Here is an 18,304-nt window from a genome sequence, read left to right on the forward strand (position 1 = left end):
CCTTACAATAAGCAGAAAGTGGCATGTGTGATGTAGTTGAAGAGCCTAGACCGTGCTTTTCTGTCTTACCAAAAAGTGCTATGTGAGATTCCACAGGGGACAGAGGGCAAAACCTATGGGCTCACTTGCTAACGATGATGGCTTATGGAAGATTATGTCTTCCATAAGCCATAATTGTTGGTAGATGGACCCATTGGTTGCATGGAATGTAAGGTGAATAAATGATAGCATAATTTAAAGTGTGAAATGAAATTATATAATAAAAAGGACAATCAAAAAGCCAAAAAGGAAACAAAAAGATTTTAAAAAACTTAACTAGCAATCAACACCCAAATGAGCAGTGTTTAACATTGGCCGCAATCAAGAAGCAAACAATATCACAATCAAGGAACCACCTAGACCACTCCTATCAACACTGACAAGGTAAGCCACTCGTATATAAAATGAGAGCAAACCTCACACCTAACACTGATTGTTAGTTTGCAGATGTAACATCTGCAAGAAAATCAAGTTCAGACAGCACCAAAGACCCCACAAATACTAGCTATTTTTTTCTAATAACAAACTAATCAGCAAATCTCAAACTCGAGATTTCAATTCCTTTTCTATCTTGCCTAGAAGCAGTTTCCATTAAAACAGTTAATTTTGCCCTCTTTGCTACCTCCATCACTTTTTTTTTCATTCATTCTTCTATCATGGGAATTGATAGGTCTTTCCATTTTTGTGCATAAAGAATTCTCGCTGCAGGTAACAGACCCAGTAACATTTTTTTTCAAGTTCCTTGTCCAGTAATCCTAAAAGGAAAATCTCTGGTTTCAATTTTATGTTCATTTTAAGACCCTTCTGTATGAAAATATAAATCTGGCCCCCAATATTTCTTTGCTTCCAAATCTAGTGGGTCCAGAAGCAACATAGCTTCCAGAATGTAATTTCAGGAGCATGAACAATTAAAACCGTGGCTTGCAAACTTGGCAACTTTTAAGATGCGTGGACTTCCATTCCTAGAAGTCCCCAGCCGGCATTTGCAAGTTTAAAAGCCACAGGTCTTAAAGTTGCCAAGTTTTGAAAAATTCAACTGAGTTAGATGGTGGGCTGTAGAACACTACGGTGTGGGCATGGGACAATCGCATCTATTTTGATTGCAAAAATGTGACTTGTTTTAACCCATGATTTCCCAGCGCTCACGTTATCTACCCGAGGAAATAAAGCAATCTCTACCCAACACCCCCCCTCCCCGGTATAAAAAGAGCCTCCACGTGAACGGGAAAGCAATGTCTGACTCGATTGGCTCTTCGGCAGATGCGACCCGGGCAGCGATTGGCTCCTGCGTATCCCGTTCTTTGATTGGTTGAGCGGATTGGCCGCGCTGTTTGAAACATATCGGAAAAGAAAATATAAGTGGCTCGTCGAGCAGGCGGCGGCCGAGCGGGGACAGAGCAGGAAGGTGGGCCTGGAACTGAAAGCCTCAGGTGAGACTCCCCTTTGAACTACATTTCGTCGCTTATGCTGGAGGAAGTCCCAGCGTTGGGTGCTCGAAGCGCCTGGCTTACTAGGGACCACGCGGCCCCTTGGTTTCAGTAACGGCCTCCAGGTGGGCTTCGCGGATTTTATTAAGTGCCTTCGGAATTAAAGGAGTGAGCGCGACATAGACGCCTTAATAAAAAAAAAGGTTTCTCGTTCACATGTTGCAGACTAGGTAGTAAAATCCATAGGTTTTGAGCCTACCTCTGATACTACAGGGGCCTGGATGAAGATCTGTTGTTTAGGAAAATAATTGTATGTGCGCATGTTTGGGGGGTGTGCGCATGTGTGTGAGCGCGCTAAATCATCTATAATACGCTGCAGTGAGGGGAAAGGGGCAGCTGCTAATACCTTCTGAGTGATGAAGCTCTCTTGTGGGGGTCTGCCTGGACCTGCTGCTGGTTGGTATGCAGTGCAGCCATTTTCTTCCAGCAGTTCTGTCTAAGCTGTATTTAGAAATAGTCAAGAGCCGGAAGATAAAAGGGGGAAGCCTGCAGGAGTGCCTATGCTTCCTTTTGCTGCTCTTGCAGGAAGAGCACTTGGCTGTGTGATGGCTCAGAGAATTGCCTCTCCGCTTGGACTGTATTCTGATGAAGAAGCTGCTGTCTCTCCTGTCCTGGAATCCACGGTGGCAGAATGTGGACTGCGGAGAGCTCTTTTGCCAGATTTCTCTGCCATCTCTACAGATCAAGAGCAGGTAACATTAAGGAGAACAGGAGATATGAAGAGGAGTTATGGGCTGGGCCTGAGGGCGGTATCTCATCTCTACCAAAAGCTGAAACACCTTAATTTTTATTGTTAGTCCCCTGAGATCAGGGCAAGAATTCCAAATTCAGCTCTTCTGGTCTGCTGCAAGATTATCAGGAATGTAATATTGCTGTAATAGATTCATAGACTTCCAATCCTATTTGTGTGCTTTCACAAAGCTTCGGGTTGGTGGACTAGAATGGCATTGAGCCATTGGTAAAGCAGCCCAAGTTTTCCCATACAGGAAGATCTTTGTTTCTAGAATTTCTGATAATGTGAAAATAGAGGGGCACACATTTCTCTCTTACCTAGGAGCCTAGTATAGTTTGTGCAATATGATTTTTAGTTTACTTTTTTGATAGTCCCTAATGTTTCTATTGGACATGGTTAAAGAATTAATTTTGGATCAATATGTGATGTTTGGGTTTGCCCATTTATCATTTATGCTTATTTCTTAGAACTAGCAACTTATTATATAGCTTTCTTCAGACAATCAGCCCATACACTCATATAACACGGGAAGAAGTAAGGAAGTAAACCCTCCCCTTTCATCTGTCTGCTCACCAAACATATAATCTGAATAAAATTGATGTAACATGTTCTGCAACTCTATACAAACTGAGGGGTTTTTCCTTCAGCTTAGATTCAAAGTAGAGGAGAAGGCAATGGATGGATGGCTTCTTGTGCTAGAACCATACTCTATAAAGTAACCAGGGCAATGATGAGCACTCCGTTGCATTTGATTTACATGTATTTAATTAAAATGAAATGTGGTAAATATGGTTGTATCCTCATGTAATTCTTGTAACAACTTGTGCCTTCAGTTACATTAAGCATCAGTTTGGGATCAAGCCTTGCAGCAAATTTGTGGCTGTGTCCAAGGCCTTTTCAAGCCCTGAGCAGCTGAATTTCTTTCTCAAGGAATCCCTATTTTAAATCTAACAAACTTAATGCTCCCTAATTTCTTCTTGCTCCTGAATTGTATCCTGTCGTTGCTGTGCAGCGTCTCTCATGTTTATCTTGCTCCAGTTTACAATACAGGACCATAGCATCCTTGGGTTACTGGGGAGGGGAGAAAGGGCTAGTAGGGTTGTTGGCTTCTATTTTTAATATGGTAGAATGTTAGTGTGTCAATCAGATTGATACTAATTCTGTTTTGCCAGACTGGTAAGGGAATAACAAATAACCTGTAACTTCTATAGACTGTTTCCGGTGACAATGGAAAGGTGAAAGTGTATGCAAGAGTGCGCCCACTGAAGCCCACAGAAATCGAGAAGCAAGAGGATCAGGTGAGTACCTGAAACAAAGTAGGAGCCAACAATTAGTATAGGAGAACTTTGATAGGCCAATTTCTTTGCTTGCCTATCAAGATCACTTGAAATTGGTTTGCAGAGTATTATATGCAAAAGAGCACAGGGGTGCTAGAATACAGGTAGTCCTCAACTTACAACTCAGTTCAAACAATGGCATTGAAAAAAGTGACCTTGATAGATTGGCTGGATATAAATATTTAAAATTAAGAATGCCCGCTGAAAAGTGGTTTGCTGCTATGGCAGGTGGTTTTAGATACTGAATGCTAACTATACTTCTTAGGGCTGTGTCTGCATCGAAAACGCTGATGCCCTTCTTCTCAAAGCACCCAAAGATTCCTTTACAATGAGAAACACTGAGCGAGGAATTGGCCAGGCAGTGCACAAATTCACCTTCAGCCAGGTAAGTTTTTTAATTTAATGTGATGGTGCTCATTCGTCTCGGACCTCTACTGAAACCAGTAGAGATTGTGGTGTTTGAAACTCCTTTGGCAAAATTCCTGCAAGGAGATTAGAGAACTCATGGAGAAGCAGGGATTAATTCCTGATAATTTGATGTAATTAACCATAAATTTAGAGTAATCGTACTCTGTATGATGGCATTAACCCTTAGTATTTGATGTTCAGATCTTTGGGCCAGAGGTTGGCCAGAAAGCATTCTTTGACGCAACAATGAAGGGAGTGGTGAAGGATGTCCTGAATGGGCAGAACTGGCTTGTTTATACTTATGGAGTCACGAATTCAGGGAAGACTTATACAATCCAAGGTAAGCAGCCCCTGGTGTATAAAGTTTCAGATAACCTTTGCTTAATAGGAGTCCCTTGTCTTGATTATTTACTTCTTTGTCCTTGGCTTGCAGGAGATGGTACTGACAGAGGGATCCTGCCCCGTTCTTTAGCCGTCATATTCAACAGTATTGGGACACGGTTGTACCGAGCCACAGACTTGAAACCTTTCCTATCAAACATAGTAAATTGGTTGGACAGCAAACAGATTCATCAAGAGGAAAACAAGAAGCAGGCTCTGATTTACGGTGGGATTAAGGAGGTAAGTGCCTCAGAGCCCTTAAGGACGAGGAAGAGGATGATTTGGTCAAAATCCCTGCTGTAATTCTTCCTTTTGGATTGGCAGGAGGTGCTCTTTACTTCTTTGCGCAAAAGTCACAGAACAGCATCCCAATCACAAGCACCCACAAGTGGCAGCATTGACAGTGGCATTGGTGGACTCTCTTCTGTTTGCCAATCGACAACCCAGACAAACTGGAGCCAGCTTGAAGGTATGCACTGTCCTGAACCTTGGTTCTGGGCCAATTTTATTTTCCATAGAATTGAAAAGCTAAGCACTATAGGCACCTCAACACGAAGAATAATCAAGTCTTCAGCAGTAAGAAATGAGGTAAAGAGACATTCAGAAAGAATAGAATTCAAGGGAAGCATATGAATCAGAAGAATGTCCATAATCCAACTGTAAAACAGCCTTAACCAAAGGTGGGGGTCAGAATATGTTTGAATTACATTTCACAGAAAAGGACTGGGATTATGCAATCATTGGTTTTTCTGTAGTGCAACTTAAACGGCCCTTTCAAATATCTTCTGGTTTAATAATTACTGGACAATGAAACATCTTTTGTTGCTGTGTAGGCTTTGTAAAGTAGAAGGGTATACAGGTAGTCTTCTACTTATGACCACAATTGAGCCCAAAATTTATGTTAAGTGAGATATTTGTTGAGTGAATTTTGCTCCATTTTACAACATTTCTTGACGCAGTTGAGAAGTAAATCTCCACGGTTAGTGAGTTAGTAACACAGTTGTTAAGTGAATCTGGCTTCCCCATTGATTTTGCTTGTCAGAATGCTGCAAAATGTTAGAGTTAGAGTTATGATCTTGGGACAGTACAAAGGTCATAAGTGGTGTGGCCTGTTGACAGCCAGCAGAGCTGGCAGCAGAGTCGGACAGTGAGGAGGTTTGGGAGGAACATGGGCCAGTCCTGGGGGCTGAGGAAAGTTCGGACTAGGCCTCTGTGTCGGAGGCAGAGAGGGAGCTAAGCAGCAGTGAGGCATAGAAACAGGCTGGAGCATGTTCCCAGTGTGCGCATGCACAGAGCTGCCAGAAGACAAGAACAACTGAGTGTCACTGCGTTATTTTGTTTGTCTACTTGAGCCTCTATTATAAGTTATACTGTAGAGAAGTTTTTCTTATCTGACAATGATTTACTGCGCATGCTTAACACGTTTATAATACATCACACATTCCAGAGACTTCTTTCCTTTTTGATCTTTGTTCGTCTGCCAGGAAGCTGGGAGACAAACTGCTTCTGCCAAAATGTAACAATTAGATAGATTTGTTTTATTTCTATTTTCATTTTATTTTCATATTAAAGTTTATTTTCATTAGAACATGTTCTCGGGTTTTTTAATTTTTCGCTTCTTGAGGATATGCTGTTTGGAAAAGCCGTCGATTCCAGACCTCTTTAGTTCAGGGTGAAATCTTCCCCTGATACTGAGAAAGCAGTGTCAACTTGGAAGTAAAGCCACACCTTGGAGGTGATTGGCCCCTCCCATAGGAAACAAAAGAGGAGTGAATGGGGAGTGGGCTTTTGCAAGAAACAATGTGTTCATTTGGTCGTTTCAAGAGTGGAAAGTTCTGTTTGTGACTATCAGAGACTCTGCCAAGAGTTGCCTTGCCCTCCATTTGGAAACTAGTTATCTGGCAGATGGGGGTGCTACACAGGTCGTAAACATGAAAAATGGTCATATGTCACTTTTCAATGCCGTTGTAACTTTGAATGGTCACTAAATGAACTATTGTAAATTGACTACTTGCAAAGTATAATAAAGCTAAAACCTTCACTTGCTCAGAAATATATGAGAAACTTAAGCTGAAAAGAAAACATTGTTTTCTGCAATCACTATGCACTTTGGGTTTCTTTCAGAAAGTCCATGTTAATTGGGTCTGCTACGAATTGTTACAATCACTGATAACTTTTTTTGTTTCGTTTTGTTTTCATTGGTAGTGACGGGACCTCACAAGACTGACCTAGATTGTGTTTCATTTGTGACCCAAGAGGATATGCAATTTTCTATCTGGGTCTCCTTCTTTGAGATCTACAATGAGCTGATTTATGACTTGCTGGAGACCCCGGCATCTGCCCCAAACCGCAAGAGGCCCACACTGCGGCTGTGTGAAGATCATACTGGAAATACTTATGTTAAAGGTACAGCCAGCCTTCTCACCCAGAATATAAATTGGACTACACCTGTAGAATAATTAATCCATCTGATCAGTCATCTAATAAGCCATATTTTGAGTGGCTTGAAGCAGTGTTAGAAGACACAGTCCCTTTATTGAGGTGTGATGTTTTCCCTAGTGATTCCTAGAAAAATGTGGAATCTAATTCCTGCTATTTCGGTTCCCTGACTCATCTTTGTTTTTGTAGACCTGAACTGGGTCAATGTGCAAAATGCTGAGGAAGCCTGGAAACTGCTGAAATTAGGCCGGAGAAATCAAAGTTTTGCCAGCACCCACATGAATGAGAATTCTAGCCGCAGGTCTGTCATATTCCTCACTTTGGTGACAGAGGGAGTGTTGTTGGGATTCTGAATGATTAGTAAAGTATATTCTCTGTACAAAAAAATAATAGTTTACCCAGGTTTGAGGAAATAGGAAAATAAATGAACTTAATTGTTTGAACCAGTTTATTTTCTAAAAATGGTTCTTCTCTTGCTCTCTGTAGCCACAGCATTTTCTCCATCCGAATTCTACACCTTCAGGAAAGCAGCAGTAAAACCGTCCCCAAGATCAGCGAGTAAGGAGAAACTTTCTTATTGAAGGCCTGAAGGGAATGGGAAAGACAGCTTTGTTTTGACTATATGCCCAGGAAAGCTGCCCTGTGTAGTCTTGACATGTGTTTGTCAGAATGACAACTTTGGGTTACTGTAAAATGTTCAGTCTTGTGTTTGACCTGAAATGAAAAAGACTTTTCCCTCTTTTGCCTGTAAACTGAGCAAGACAACCTAAATAGTAATAGCAATGGCACTTAGAGTTATATACCGCTTCACAGTTCTTTTACAGCCCTCTCTAAGTGGTTTTACAGAGTCAGCATATTGTCCCCAATAATCTGGGTCCTCATTTTACCCACCTCAGAAGGATGGAAGGCTGAGTCAACCTTGAGACCTGATGGAATTTGAACTGCCAAATTACAGTCAGCTGGCAGTCAGCAGAAGTAGCCTGCAGTACTCCATTCTAACCACTGTGTCACCGCGGCTTTTAAAATAGCAGAATTAAAGAGCAAAACTATGATTGGACCTTGTCACGGATTCTCATGCTGATTGCCAGAATTTCTAACCTCGTTAAAACCTGATGGGTGGGGGGGGGGGCTACACTGAAAGGGGGGGAGAGGTGGGGTGTAGGGTGAAACCAGACTTTGCATCAAACACTCCTCTTTCTCTTTATCAGGCTGTCACTGTGTGACCTTGCTGGCTCAGAGCGCTGCAAAGAACAGAGAACGGGGGACCGTATGAAAGAAGCCAATAATATCAATACCTCCTTGCACACGCTGGGACGATGTCTCACAATCTTGCGCCATAATCAGACCAAGTAAGTTAAAGGAATTTCTACTTTTAGCATTCACTGATTGTCTGGAGCTTTGCCTGGCCCTTCTGGTATTAAGTCCAGTCTGGTTGAAGATACTGATGATTTTGTATACATGCTCTAGGAAGTTAAGATGAGGACGATGATGTGTGTGTGGGTAGGCTTCATGTTCACTTATTGGCATTTCCAGAGCACAAATCCTCTTCTCTCCCTCTCTCTCTCTAAATAGATCAAAGCAGAATGTGGTCCCTTTCCGGGACAGCAAACTAACCCGTGTGTTCCAAGGCTTTTTCACAGGGCGTGGGCAGTCCTGTATGATTGTCAACATCAACCCATGTGCTTCATCATATGATGAGACCCTCCATGTGGCTAAGTTCTCTGCCATTGCCAGCCAGGTAAGAAAAGTTCATTTGGGTAGTTTTTGAGTTCTTTACTGGATAGAAAACGAATAGAATAGAATAGGCTGGTTCACTGCAATATTATTAGTACTAAGGTTGACTGTGATTATCTAGCCAATTACTAGTCTTAATTACTAGGATGTCCTTCCTCTTATGCTGCCAACCCAAAAGTTAGGGAGCAAGATTTATTTTTCCTGCAGCGATCATCTCCCTGTACTTGTAGGACTAGAATAAATGTGGATGTTGCTTCCTGTGGACTCGGCTTGCTCTGGAGAGCATGCGGGTCCCATTGGTTTCACCCATCACTCACGACAAGGACTTTGCGAAGCAAACAAATTACGTTTGAGCAATTTATGCTGCTCTTTGGGAGGCCAGCAATACATTTTTAGCTGCATTTTTATCAGTTGCAAAGGTACAGCGCTTCATCCTTTGCTTTTCAACCAGGGAGCCGTGGCAACAAAAATCTTCAATATTGACTGGCTAAAAGTCCTACTGTATACCCCTTTCCTCATGCCATTAACCCCCTGGTGTTCTTCTAAACTGTGAACTTGATAGTGACAGACCCAAATTGCCCACTCCAGGGAGCACTGAAGGACATTCTACCACATATACTACAATTTCTATAACTCAGTTCTGAGACCTGTAATTGCTGGACTCTTGTAAGGTTGCTACTTGGTTCTGGTCCTTTTCCTGTGGTTTGGGTTAGGCTTGTTGTGATCTGGCGCTTCCTTTGAATATACTATTCTCCCCTTTATTTTATACTGTGATAGGTTAGCTGAATAAATGAGGTTGCTAACTGTGTGAGAGAGACTATGTAAAAGAAGAAAAAATTACTTATTTATAACTGGTTTTTCCAGTGGTTCTCTGGGCATTCCTACTGTCAAACTTCTCTTGTATTACTGTTGCATGTTAGATTGGCGTTCTCGGGCTGCTTCAGTGGTCTCAAGGGACTGGGGGAAAAGGGAGGAGCTGTCTTCTTTCACATGCATATTGTAGTGGCAGTTCCCAACAAAAATCCCCAGCTTTAGAAGATTTTTATTGTGGGCCAATGTGGAGACACACAATCTATGTGCCTATACAAGATGATATCCCCAAAAGCCACAGTTTCAAGCAACCTATTCTTTATGCAGATGCTTTAAGACAGTGTTCCATATGGTGGGGGATTTTCCCCCCACAAGTTGCTTCCTCCTGAGGGTAAATATCAGGGCCACTTGGTCCTGGAAGCCTTTTTCCAAAACGTAAACAATATATTCTGCTCGGAGTAGCACTGGCATAAGGTGGAAAGAAATGAGTGCCATAGTTTTTTTTTAAACTGTGTTGATATAATTTGGTCTCTTACAGCTTATCCAAGTTCCTACAAAGGTGGGGCTTTTGTCTATCCATTCACTCATCAAGGAACACAGCATTCAAAACAGTAAGGCCTCCCCATCTGTTATGGATGAAGAAACAGAATCTGATGAAGACAGCGAAGATGAAACAGATGTGACTGCATATGATAAGGAGGTAAGAGGTTGGCCTTTCCTTATTTACTGAATGGATAAGTTTTCAGAGCTACTCATTTGGACATCTCCAGGGCTTTAGAATCCTTCAACTTTTGAGCATCTGATTTAAGCAGTGATCACTACTTGTAAATCAGGTGGTTGCATGCGTGATGCATTCTGATTGTGGCTGCCCCATTGAACCTAAATCACCATGTTCTTTGCATTTTCCCCATCCCAAAATTCAGGATCTTGTGCATATAGTTGAAGCTGTGCAAGAGCTTCTGCTGAAGGAACGTCAGGAAAAGCTTCAGCTGGAGGTGCGTCTCCGTGATGAAATCTGCAATGAAATGACGTCACACCTACAACAGAGAGAGCAGTGGAGCAGGTATTGATGCTGTTGGAGCCACCTATACTTTCTAGGAAACCTCTGTGATTGATCCTTGGCTTTCTATCCACCCATCTTACATTGTCATCTTCCTTTTTCCTTCTTCAATGCCTACTGTAGTGACCATATGGATTCTCAAAAGGAGATGTTAGAGGAGCTTTATGAAGACAAACTGAATAATCTGAAGGTGTCACTGACAGACTACTATCTGGAGGAAATTGAGGTAGGAAAAAGAGGTAGACGATATCCTGGGGTTTTCTGGAGACAGGGACTATATCATCTGCCACAAACAAAGAAGTGACACTTTAGAGAAGAAATGTCCTTTAAACCTTAGTAATTTTGTAGTGTGGTGTGGATAGACCTACCAAGACGCCTTCTTCTTGTAATTGATGCATGCCTCCCTCCTTCCATTCTGACTCCAAAGCTTCTTGTGGGCATTAAAATTGTCTACATTTTGGTGGGCTTGTGCCACACGAAGCTTCTTAGAAAAAAAGCTAGGCTCAGAGGTGGGCTGCACTTACGTTAACAATCGGTTCACTGGTTGTGAGCGCAAGGGGCTAAAATGCAGCTTCAAACATGCAGCTAATCTACTCAGGCAGCTCCAGTGAGTACAGCAGGCGTGGCGCAGAACTCAGCTGGGCAGCGCGGGTGGGCGGGCGGGGTGGGAGGGAATGAGCTAAAAGGTTAGTTATATAATGGAAAGCATAACACAGGGGCGGGTGGACAGGCAGACAGGCCCAGCCAGTGATCACAAGTACCACTTCGCCCCGACCTGGTGCAGCCAAGCAGCAGCCCACCACTGGCCCTGCGGCAACTCCAACTGCTTAGCTGACTCCAGGTGAAGCTTGAATGTCAAGTTTGGCCCAATCTCTTCTCCAAAACTGATGTTCTTTTAAGAGTTGGTAGCTATTTGGTTATTTTCCTGCTAGGTTAGTTTAGGAGCCTGCTGGTAAGACTGCCTTGAGCTGCTTGACAACTTGGCGGTCCTACAATCCCAGTCAATAAATAAAATGCTGCCTATTACTAACAACCAAGAAAGCAGATACATGACTCTATGATGGAAATTATTTGCTAGTGGAAGATTCTTATATGTGTGATAATTTGCCTTGATCCTGGAGAGCAATCAGTTGGGAGGAGGACTCAACTGGGAAATCAGTCTCTGTTAAACACAAGAGACCAAGGTCTAATCACCCCATGCGTTTTAGAGTTTTATCGAACGTATTTTTCGGAGTATAAGACACACCTTACCCCCCCTAAAAGAGTGTAGAAATGTTGGTGTATATATTCTATATACACAGAATATAACCATTTTTGGCCTCCCGAAGCCCCACCCCGCATCCCATTTTTTGCAGAAAACTGTCCGTTTTTCACAAAAACGGAGGCGTTTTTGCCTTCCCTCAGCCTCCAGCAGCCCTCTAGAGGTTTCAGCAGGGCTGGGGCAAGGCAGAAATGGGGGCATTTTTGCCTTGTCACAGCCCTGCTGAAGCCTACAGAGGGCTGTTGGGGGCTGAGGGAAGGCAAAAACTTTTTTTTTTTCTTACCTCTTCAAAATCTTGGTGCATCTTATGCACCAGTGCATCTTATAATCCGAAAAATACGGTAGTCTTTCCCAGTGAAAGCTACCAGAATAGGGAGATGCCTGCAGAATACACATAGAAAAATAAACTTGTTTGAACTCTACAAGTGTGGATCTGGTTATTCGTGCCTGATACGTAGAGTGACACATTTTTTTTTAATTTTTATTATTTTAATTAAACAACAACAAAAAAATTCTTCATTACATCTTGTAGAAAGCATGTCGATTGGTTACAAATAAATTTCGTGCGTTACTATACATCCTTCATATTTTTAATTTACATTTTAAAATCGAAAATCTTTATGTATTTTGCCATCAATGTAACATCATTCTCATTTAGCTATAATTATTTAAACATGCTTTTATCTAGAATCATTTGTATTTAAAGACACAACCACCTACTGGCATTCATTAGCTATTCCTATAAACCTCCAATAATTACCCTTTTATAGCATATTCAAGAGGGACACATTTTTATAGGAACCTTGAGGAAGATACCTCCTTGGTTCCACAGCTCCTTTCCCTCCATTTCCCAGTTAAAGCATCTTATTATTATTTTTTTCTTCAGAATCGGGACGACAAGATAAAAGAGCTGGAAGTTGCCTTGCAGGAGGCAAAACAAGCAGGCAGGAGACAAGATATGGAAGAACCTTGTCGTAGATCCAGACGAATCACATCTACGCAGCAAGAATTGCAGGAGGTGAAAATTGCGCTAGAGAAGTGCCAGGCAGAGCTGAGTGCCTCTACCAAAGGTGAAGCCCCTCTTCTTGTAATTTCACATGGAGACCAGACCGTATATCTGGAGAAAGGCAAACTGCCTTAATTATTGGAGTGAAAGTTGATGTACATCTGCCCAATGTTAAATTATCCTCTGTTACCTAGTCCTCTTAATTGTGTCCTGTGACACTATTGGCTTTCCTTTGAGTAACAAGCCCATCCCCGCATAGGTATATGATAGCTTTAAAAAGGGAAATAATTATTTTCATCGTCACCTCTAATCTCCTCCTTACATCTAATTTCAGTGAGTCTGCTTTATTTTTTGGGGGGGGGGAAGCAAGAGAGATTTGATATTTCTCAGGGAACATCTCTTATCTTTCACAGCTTGGTCTTGATTTGGGAGCCACCATGTACATTAGCCACTCATTTGCTAGGCTTAATTTCTTCTTGCACTTCTTGGCCCTGTTTTCCTACAGAACTGCATAAGTATCAAAAAATGTTGGAACCTCCACCTTCGTCAAGGCCCATTGCTGCTGATTTAGACCGGAAGCTATTAGAAGGTCAAAAGGTAACTAACAGAGGGAGCAAGAGCTCGTTAAAAAAACTTAATTTTTCTTTTCTTTTGGATGTTGCTGGTCAAGGTAGTCCTTGAGGTACGACAGTACCTGAGAGTGGTATTGCTGTCATTAAGTGACGCAGTAATAAAATGAAATGTCATGTGACCACATCACTTACCAATAGCAATCCCAGCAGTCCAGGTTGCCATCATAACCCCAGAACAGTAAGGGGTGTTAAGTGGAGGTAGAGGCAGGAGGCCCGGACAAGGAATGTGAAGGAGTGTGTGGATGTGATTGGGAGGGCGCTGGGGGAAGGCTGTGGGCAGGCCCTGCAGGCAGGCATGGGCTCTCTCTGGGATCGTGTTCTCTGTAGTGGAACTCCTAGGGAGAAAAGGCAGTGGGAGCGACTTACAAGAGCGACTTGTGACCTTCCCTTCTGGCTTCCCCGTTGACCTATATTCTGGGAAGCCACAGGGACGGTTGCAAATGACAATCATGGGACGGCAGCTCACCGTGACATTGAAGTCACAAACTGGATGCCTGAGTGATTGTGGAGAAGCTGTGATGGCATCCAGAGTTTTGTGGACCAATTGTAAATCCTTTTTTACAATTCGGTGCCACTGTAATTGTAAATGATCACTGAATGATTGGTCCTAGCTCAAGGACTACCTGTATTCTTCCTATCTCCTCCGCTGGTGGGAAGCTTGCCCTTTATAATGAAAGCTTTCTGCTCTCCTCTTTCTCTGCTTGGTTATGTGACTCTTCCTTGTTCTCTCAGAATGTGAGGATGCTACGTGCAGAGCTGATGAATCTTGGAGAGCTGTTCCAGTCAGCAGAAAGAGCATGTTGTCACCGCACAAGCGCCGGGAAACTCCGCGAAGCCCTCAACAAGTGTGACAGTATCCTGCTCAAGCAGGTAGGGAAAGGCCTGCTGAATCTAGCTACTTTGTGAGGCTCTTTTTTTCCTATTATACTTTTAAATGACTGTTTTTATAGGCTGCCTTTTATCCTTTGCTGAAAACTCATAGCATAAACAAATTGCAAAATTAACCCCTCAGTATAAAGAAAATGTAAAACGGTAAAGCAGAGGCAGTAGCCCAATAAATTAGATTTTCTTTTAATTAAGGGGGAGGAGGGGCCTGGGGAATGCTTTTACCAAGTACCATACTAAAAAGAAAAACTTCTTGAGAAGACAGGACTGCCACAAACCCTTATTTTTTGCTACTCATTGCATTTTGTCATGAAAATGTTGCCCCCAGTACTCAACCTTTGCTTAGCACTCAACACACTGCTATAAGAAGAGGGTGATAGCTTTGGGGAATAAACAGGAAGTCAGCCATGCTGGAAAGGTCGCTGCAGAAGAAGCGGGAGGGCGGACGTAAAATTCTTCCCCGCTGAAACAAAGGGCTACATGGCAAGCCATGTGATTTGTTTGGGACTCGACCTTTTTTTAGTAAAAAGGTCGCACCTTCCAGAAACAACGGAGAGTACCAAGGTATCACTGTAACACTTTAGCATTCCAAACCCAAAGTCAATCAATAGATATTATGGAGATAAGGCTATTATTCATGCAGCTTGAGGTCTCTGGCTGATCAAAATGGTGCTAGTTAGCCTGGAAGAGGCACAAATTAGTGTGTCACTTTCAGTTCATAGAGTTAGGAGGCAGCTGTCAGATTGGTAGGGCCACTGGTTGGGATAAATCATCACCATCTTTTGGCTGGATGTTCTTTCTAGGACCAGACCTTGGCTGAACTTCAGAATAACATGATACTGGTGAAGATGGATATGCGGAAGAAAGCTGCCTGCATCGCAGAGCAATATCAGACTGTGCAGAAGCTCCAGGCTGCAGCAAACTCAGGGACAGTGTCGGTGGCACCGGCTTCCATGAAAAAGCGCTTCTGTGCAAATAATGAAAACTCGCAGCCCAGGAATCAGCCTCCCATCAAGAAGCCATTCTTGCACAACCTCCTCACTCGCGCAACGCCTCAGCCTGCAGCGACGGAGAGCCCTTATGCTCGCATCTTGCGTGCCCGAGAAACTCCAGGGTTTAAAACGATGCCCTTTGGCAAAAAATACTGAATGCTTTGAACCCAGGCCTTGTCAGGCAGGGCAGCCAATTAGTGCCTTTACCATCAGTGAGTTGGCTCCAGGTCCAGGAAAGCTTTAAGAGAGTTTAAAAGAGGATTGAGACCAAGTGGCTTTAAACAGGTCGGCCTCAAGTACACCTTTGGATCCAATTAATGTATATAACTTATTCCATGTTTAGTGAGATATGGCCTGAGTTTTTTTTTTTTTTTTTTTGAACACCTTTGGCTTCCCAAAGATGATTACTATGCATGTCTCTTCTTCAAGCCAGCTGCTATTCCAGTGGTTATGTAACTTAGATTTATGTTATGTCTATTTTATGTTTATTAAAAAAAAATGCAGCATGCAGAACAACATATATTTTTATCTATGTTAAACAGGTAATAAATTCATTGCTTTCAGTTCTGAAATGTTATAGAGTTGTGTAGACTGGATTCTATACATTTGAGGTATTTAAAAATACTGGCCAGATAGAGTTCCTTCTAGAGCAGCGATGGCGAACCTTTTTTGGCTCGCGTGCCATAAGTGGGGGGAGCGCAGGGGGGTCGTGTGTGGACATGCCGCACCCATAATGCAATGCGCGACCCCCCCCCCCCAGTCCGCATGCATGCACTACAGACGCGAACCCCCCCCCCCCCATTTTTACATGCTTTTTTTGCCCTCCCCAGGCTCGAGGCTTTATAGGAGCCTGGGGAGGGTAAAAACAGCCTCCTCCCTGGACGACCTCCAGAGGCGTCAGGGAAGCCTCCGGACGGTCCCTGAAGCCATTGGAGCGCTCAAAACGACCCTCCGAGCAAACCGTTTGCTCGGCGGATTGTTTTGAGCGCTCCGAAGGCTTCAGGGACCATCCGGAGGCTTCCTTGATGACTTCGGAGTGCTCAAAACGACCCTCCGAGGAAATTGGAAGTGACTTCCGGTTTGCTCGGAGGGTCATTTTGAGCACTCCGAAGTCATCAGGGAAGCTCCTGAAGCCTTTGGGGGGCGGGCTCTTTTTGCCCTCCCCAGGCTCCTATAAAGCCTCTGGAGCCTGGGGAGGGCAGAAAATGGCTTTTAAAAAGTGTGAACTCAGCTGGCCAGCACCTCGCGTGCCCTGACAAATGGCTCCACGTGCCACCTGTGGCACGCATGCCATAGGTTCGCCATCACTGTTCTAGAGGAATTTGGGGGGGGAGGAAATCTTGCAAAATATATTTACAATTTATATCTTTTTTCTATCTAAGGCATTCGAGGCCATCCCCAGCTAAACCCCAATTCAAATGTGATCAGAGGGACCATAACTTCTCTTTCAACTATTGAAAAGAAAAACACTGGCTTCTTTCCTAAAAGCTGGAGTGAGTGAAGCCTTGGCACATCCCCAAAGATTTGTCTCCTTTAACTTGGGAGTAACACAGGAGGCCTTTTCTTATGTACTTGGCAAATAGTCCTCCAAAAGTGAGGGCATTTTTAGGAAATCCTCTTCTATCAACATTCATGTCAACATTAATAATAATAATTTATTAAATTTCTAGACCGCCCCCTCTCCCCGGAGGGACTCGGGGCGGTATACAGGAATAAATTTAAAACATACAAACAATCATACACATAGGTAAAAATCAAACAACCCCTGTACAATTTATAAAAATTAAAAAACAGACCTTAAAACCAATCTTGAAAATTTAGAGATAGAACTGAGGTGGGATAGGTGGAATTAGGCCAAGCCGGCTAGCTGGAATAGGTGGGTTTTAAGTTTCTGACGGAAGGAGCGGAGATCTGTAGTCATTCTAATGTCGGGGGGAAGGTCATTCCAGAGGGTCGGGCCCATCACAGAGAAAGCCCTTCCCTTAGGCGTCGCCCGCTGGCACAGCCTAGTGGACGGCACCCGGAGGAGTCCCTCTCTGTGTGAGCGAATCGGCCGGAGGGATGTATGGGGCAGGATACGATCCCGCAAATAACTAGGTCCGCAAATAACTAGGCAGTGTTATATGCTCCTATAGATTTATAGCAGACAGCTTTACCCAGTTTTGGTAAAAGCAGTTTCAGGCTTTGGCAACAGCTAGTGTCACAATGTATTACAACTCACAAGTTATGCTGACCAGGAGTGTAAGCTGTTCCATGTGGCTATTCAGGTCTTGGGATGTTTCTCAGGGGAGTATCCTATATTTGAAAGGTCTTTTTTTGTGGTAGCCATTGTCCTGCACCTGTCAATGAGCTTCAGCTTCACCTGAGCAACTGGCATTTGTTAAAATTATGGGTATACACCAAATGTTATAAATACCTCATTTTAATAGCAAAAGATGATTTTGATAATCGTGTGAGGCATTAATTCATGGAATAATTTGCAGCAATCCAAGGCTAAAGGAGGGATACTTCTAGAACAACAACCAACACAAACAAACGAGTCTATATTTTGCATGAACCTCTTTGTGCACAAATTTATTGTTCTCCTGTGCGCTGCTTGGGCAATCCAAGCATGGGTTAACTTTGTCCATTAGCCTAGAGACTGAGTTATGCAAATTTGTTGATCACGCCTCCTCTGCCTGGATGGGCCAGTTTTTTAACTCAGTCCAGCCTGAAGAGACGTATATCCATTTTCTCTCTAGACTAATCGACAAATTACTCAGGATTAATTGGATTCTCATTGATTTCGACTTACATAGGTTGAAGTGAGTTTGGGGGCAGAGTGAGAGCGACAGTTCGCTGTCAGCTCCGGCACACATCGTGCTGCCATTGCCTTTCGGAAACTATCAGACGTTCATAGCAACAGCGCTGAAGTCGCGCTGCCTGACCATAGCGCAATAGCGATCGGGAGCCGGTCCGCCGCTCCCCAGCTGTTTCAAGCGCTCCGGTGTCGGTTTGCCGTGCCGCTTTGCCGACGAAACAATTCGGCCTGCAAGTTTAAACGCTGCGCTGACGAGGTTTCTCTGAGGAGGTTTGCGAACGCCGGCTGCTGCAGGCATCG

The 18,304-nt window shown here is 43.3% G+C and overlaps 1 protein-coding gene across 1 annotated transcript; it reads left to right on the plus strand.

Moving 5' to 3' along the window:
- The first annotated feature begins 1,313 nt into the window (after window positions 1-1,313).
- On the plus strand, window positions 1,314-15,767 carry KIF20A (kinesin family member 20A). The gene is made up of 19 exons (XM_081938461.1): window positions 1,314-1,469; window positions 2,052-2,218; window positions 3,471-3,557; window positions 3,862-3,981; window positions 4,206-4,344; window positions 4,438-4,625; window positions 4,710-4,854; window positions 6,591-6,791; window positions 7,014-7,125; window positions 7,311-7,382; window positions 8,033-8,173; window positions 8,397-8,562; window positions 9,907-10,068; window positions 10,292-10,431; window positions 10,552-10,654; window positions 12,576-12,759; window positions 13,201-13,292; window positions 14,060-14,197; window positions 15,016-15,767. The coding sequence occupies exons 2-19, from the start codon at window positions 2,072-2,074 to the stop codon at window positions 15,358-15,360; spliced, it is 2,682 nt and encodes an 893-aa protein (XP_081794587.1). The 5' UTR covers window positions 1,314-1,469; window positions 2,052-2,071; the 3' UTR covers window positions 15,361-15,767.
- Window positions 15,768-18,304: the final 2,537 nt, after the last annotated feature.

This window comes from Natrix helvetica, assembly GCF_964273705.1.
Source record: "Natrix helvetica genome assembly, chromosome: 1".
NCBI classification, from domain to species: Eukaryota; Metazoa; Chordata; class Lepidosauria; order Squamata; family Natricidae; genus Natrix; species Natrix helvetica.

Bases quoted from the DNA above. Each gene is read 5' to 3' on its own strand.
- KIF20A (XM_081938461.1), top strand. From the start codon at position 2,072: ATGGCTCAGAGAATTGCCTCTCCGCTTGGACTGTATTCTGATGAAGAA. The intron at 10,432-10,551 runs GTATTGATGCTG...TGCCTACTGTAG, and splicing joins CAGAGAGAGCAGTGGAGCAG to TGACCATATGGATTCTCAAA. The intron at 14,198-15,015 runs GTAGGGAAAGGC...TGTTCTTTCTAG, and splicing joins ACAGTATCCTGCTCAAGCAG to GACCAGACCTTGGCTGAACT.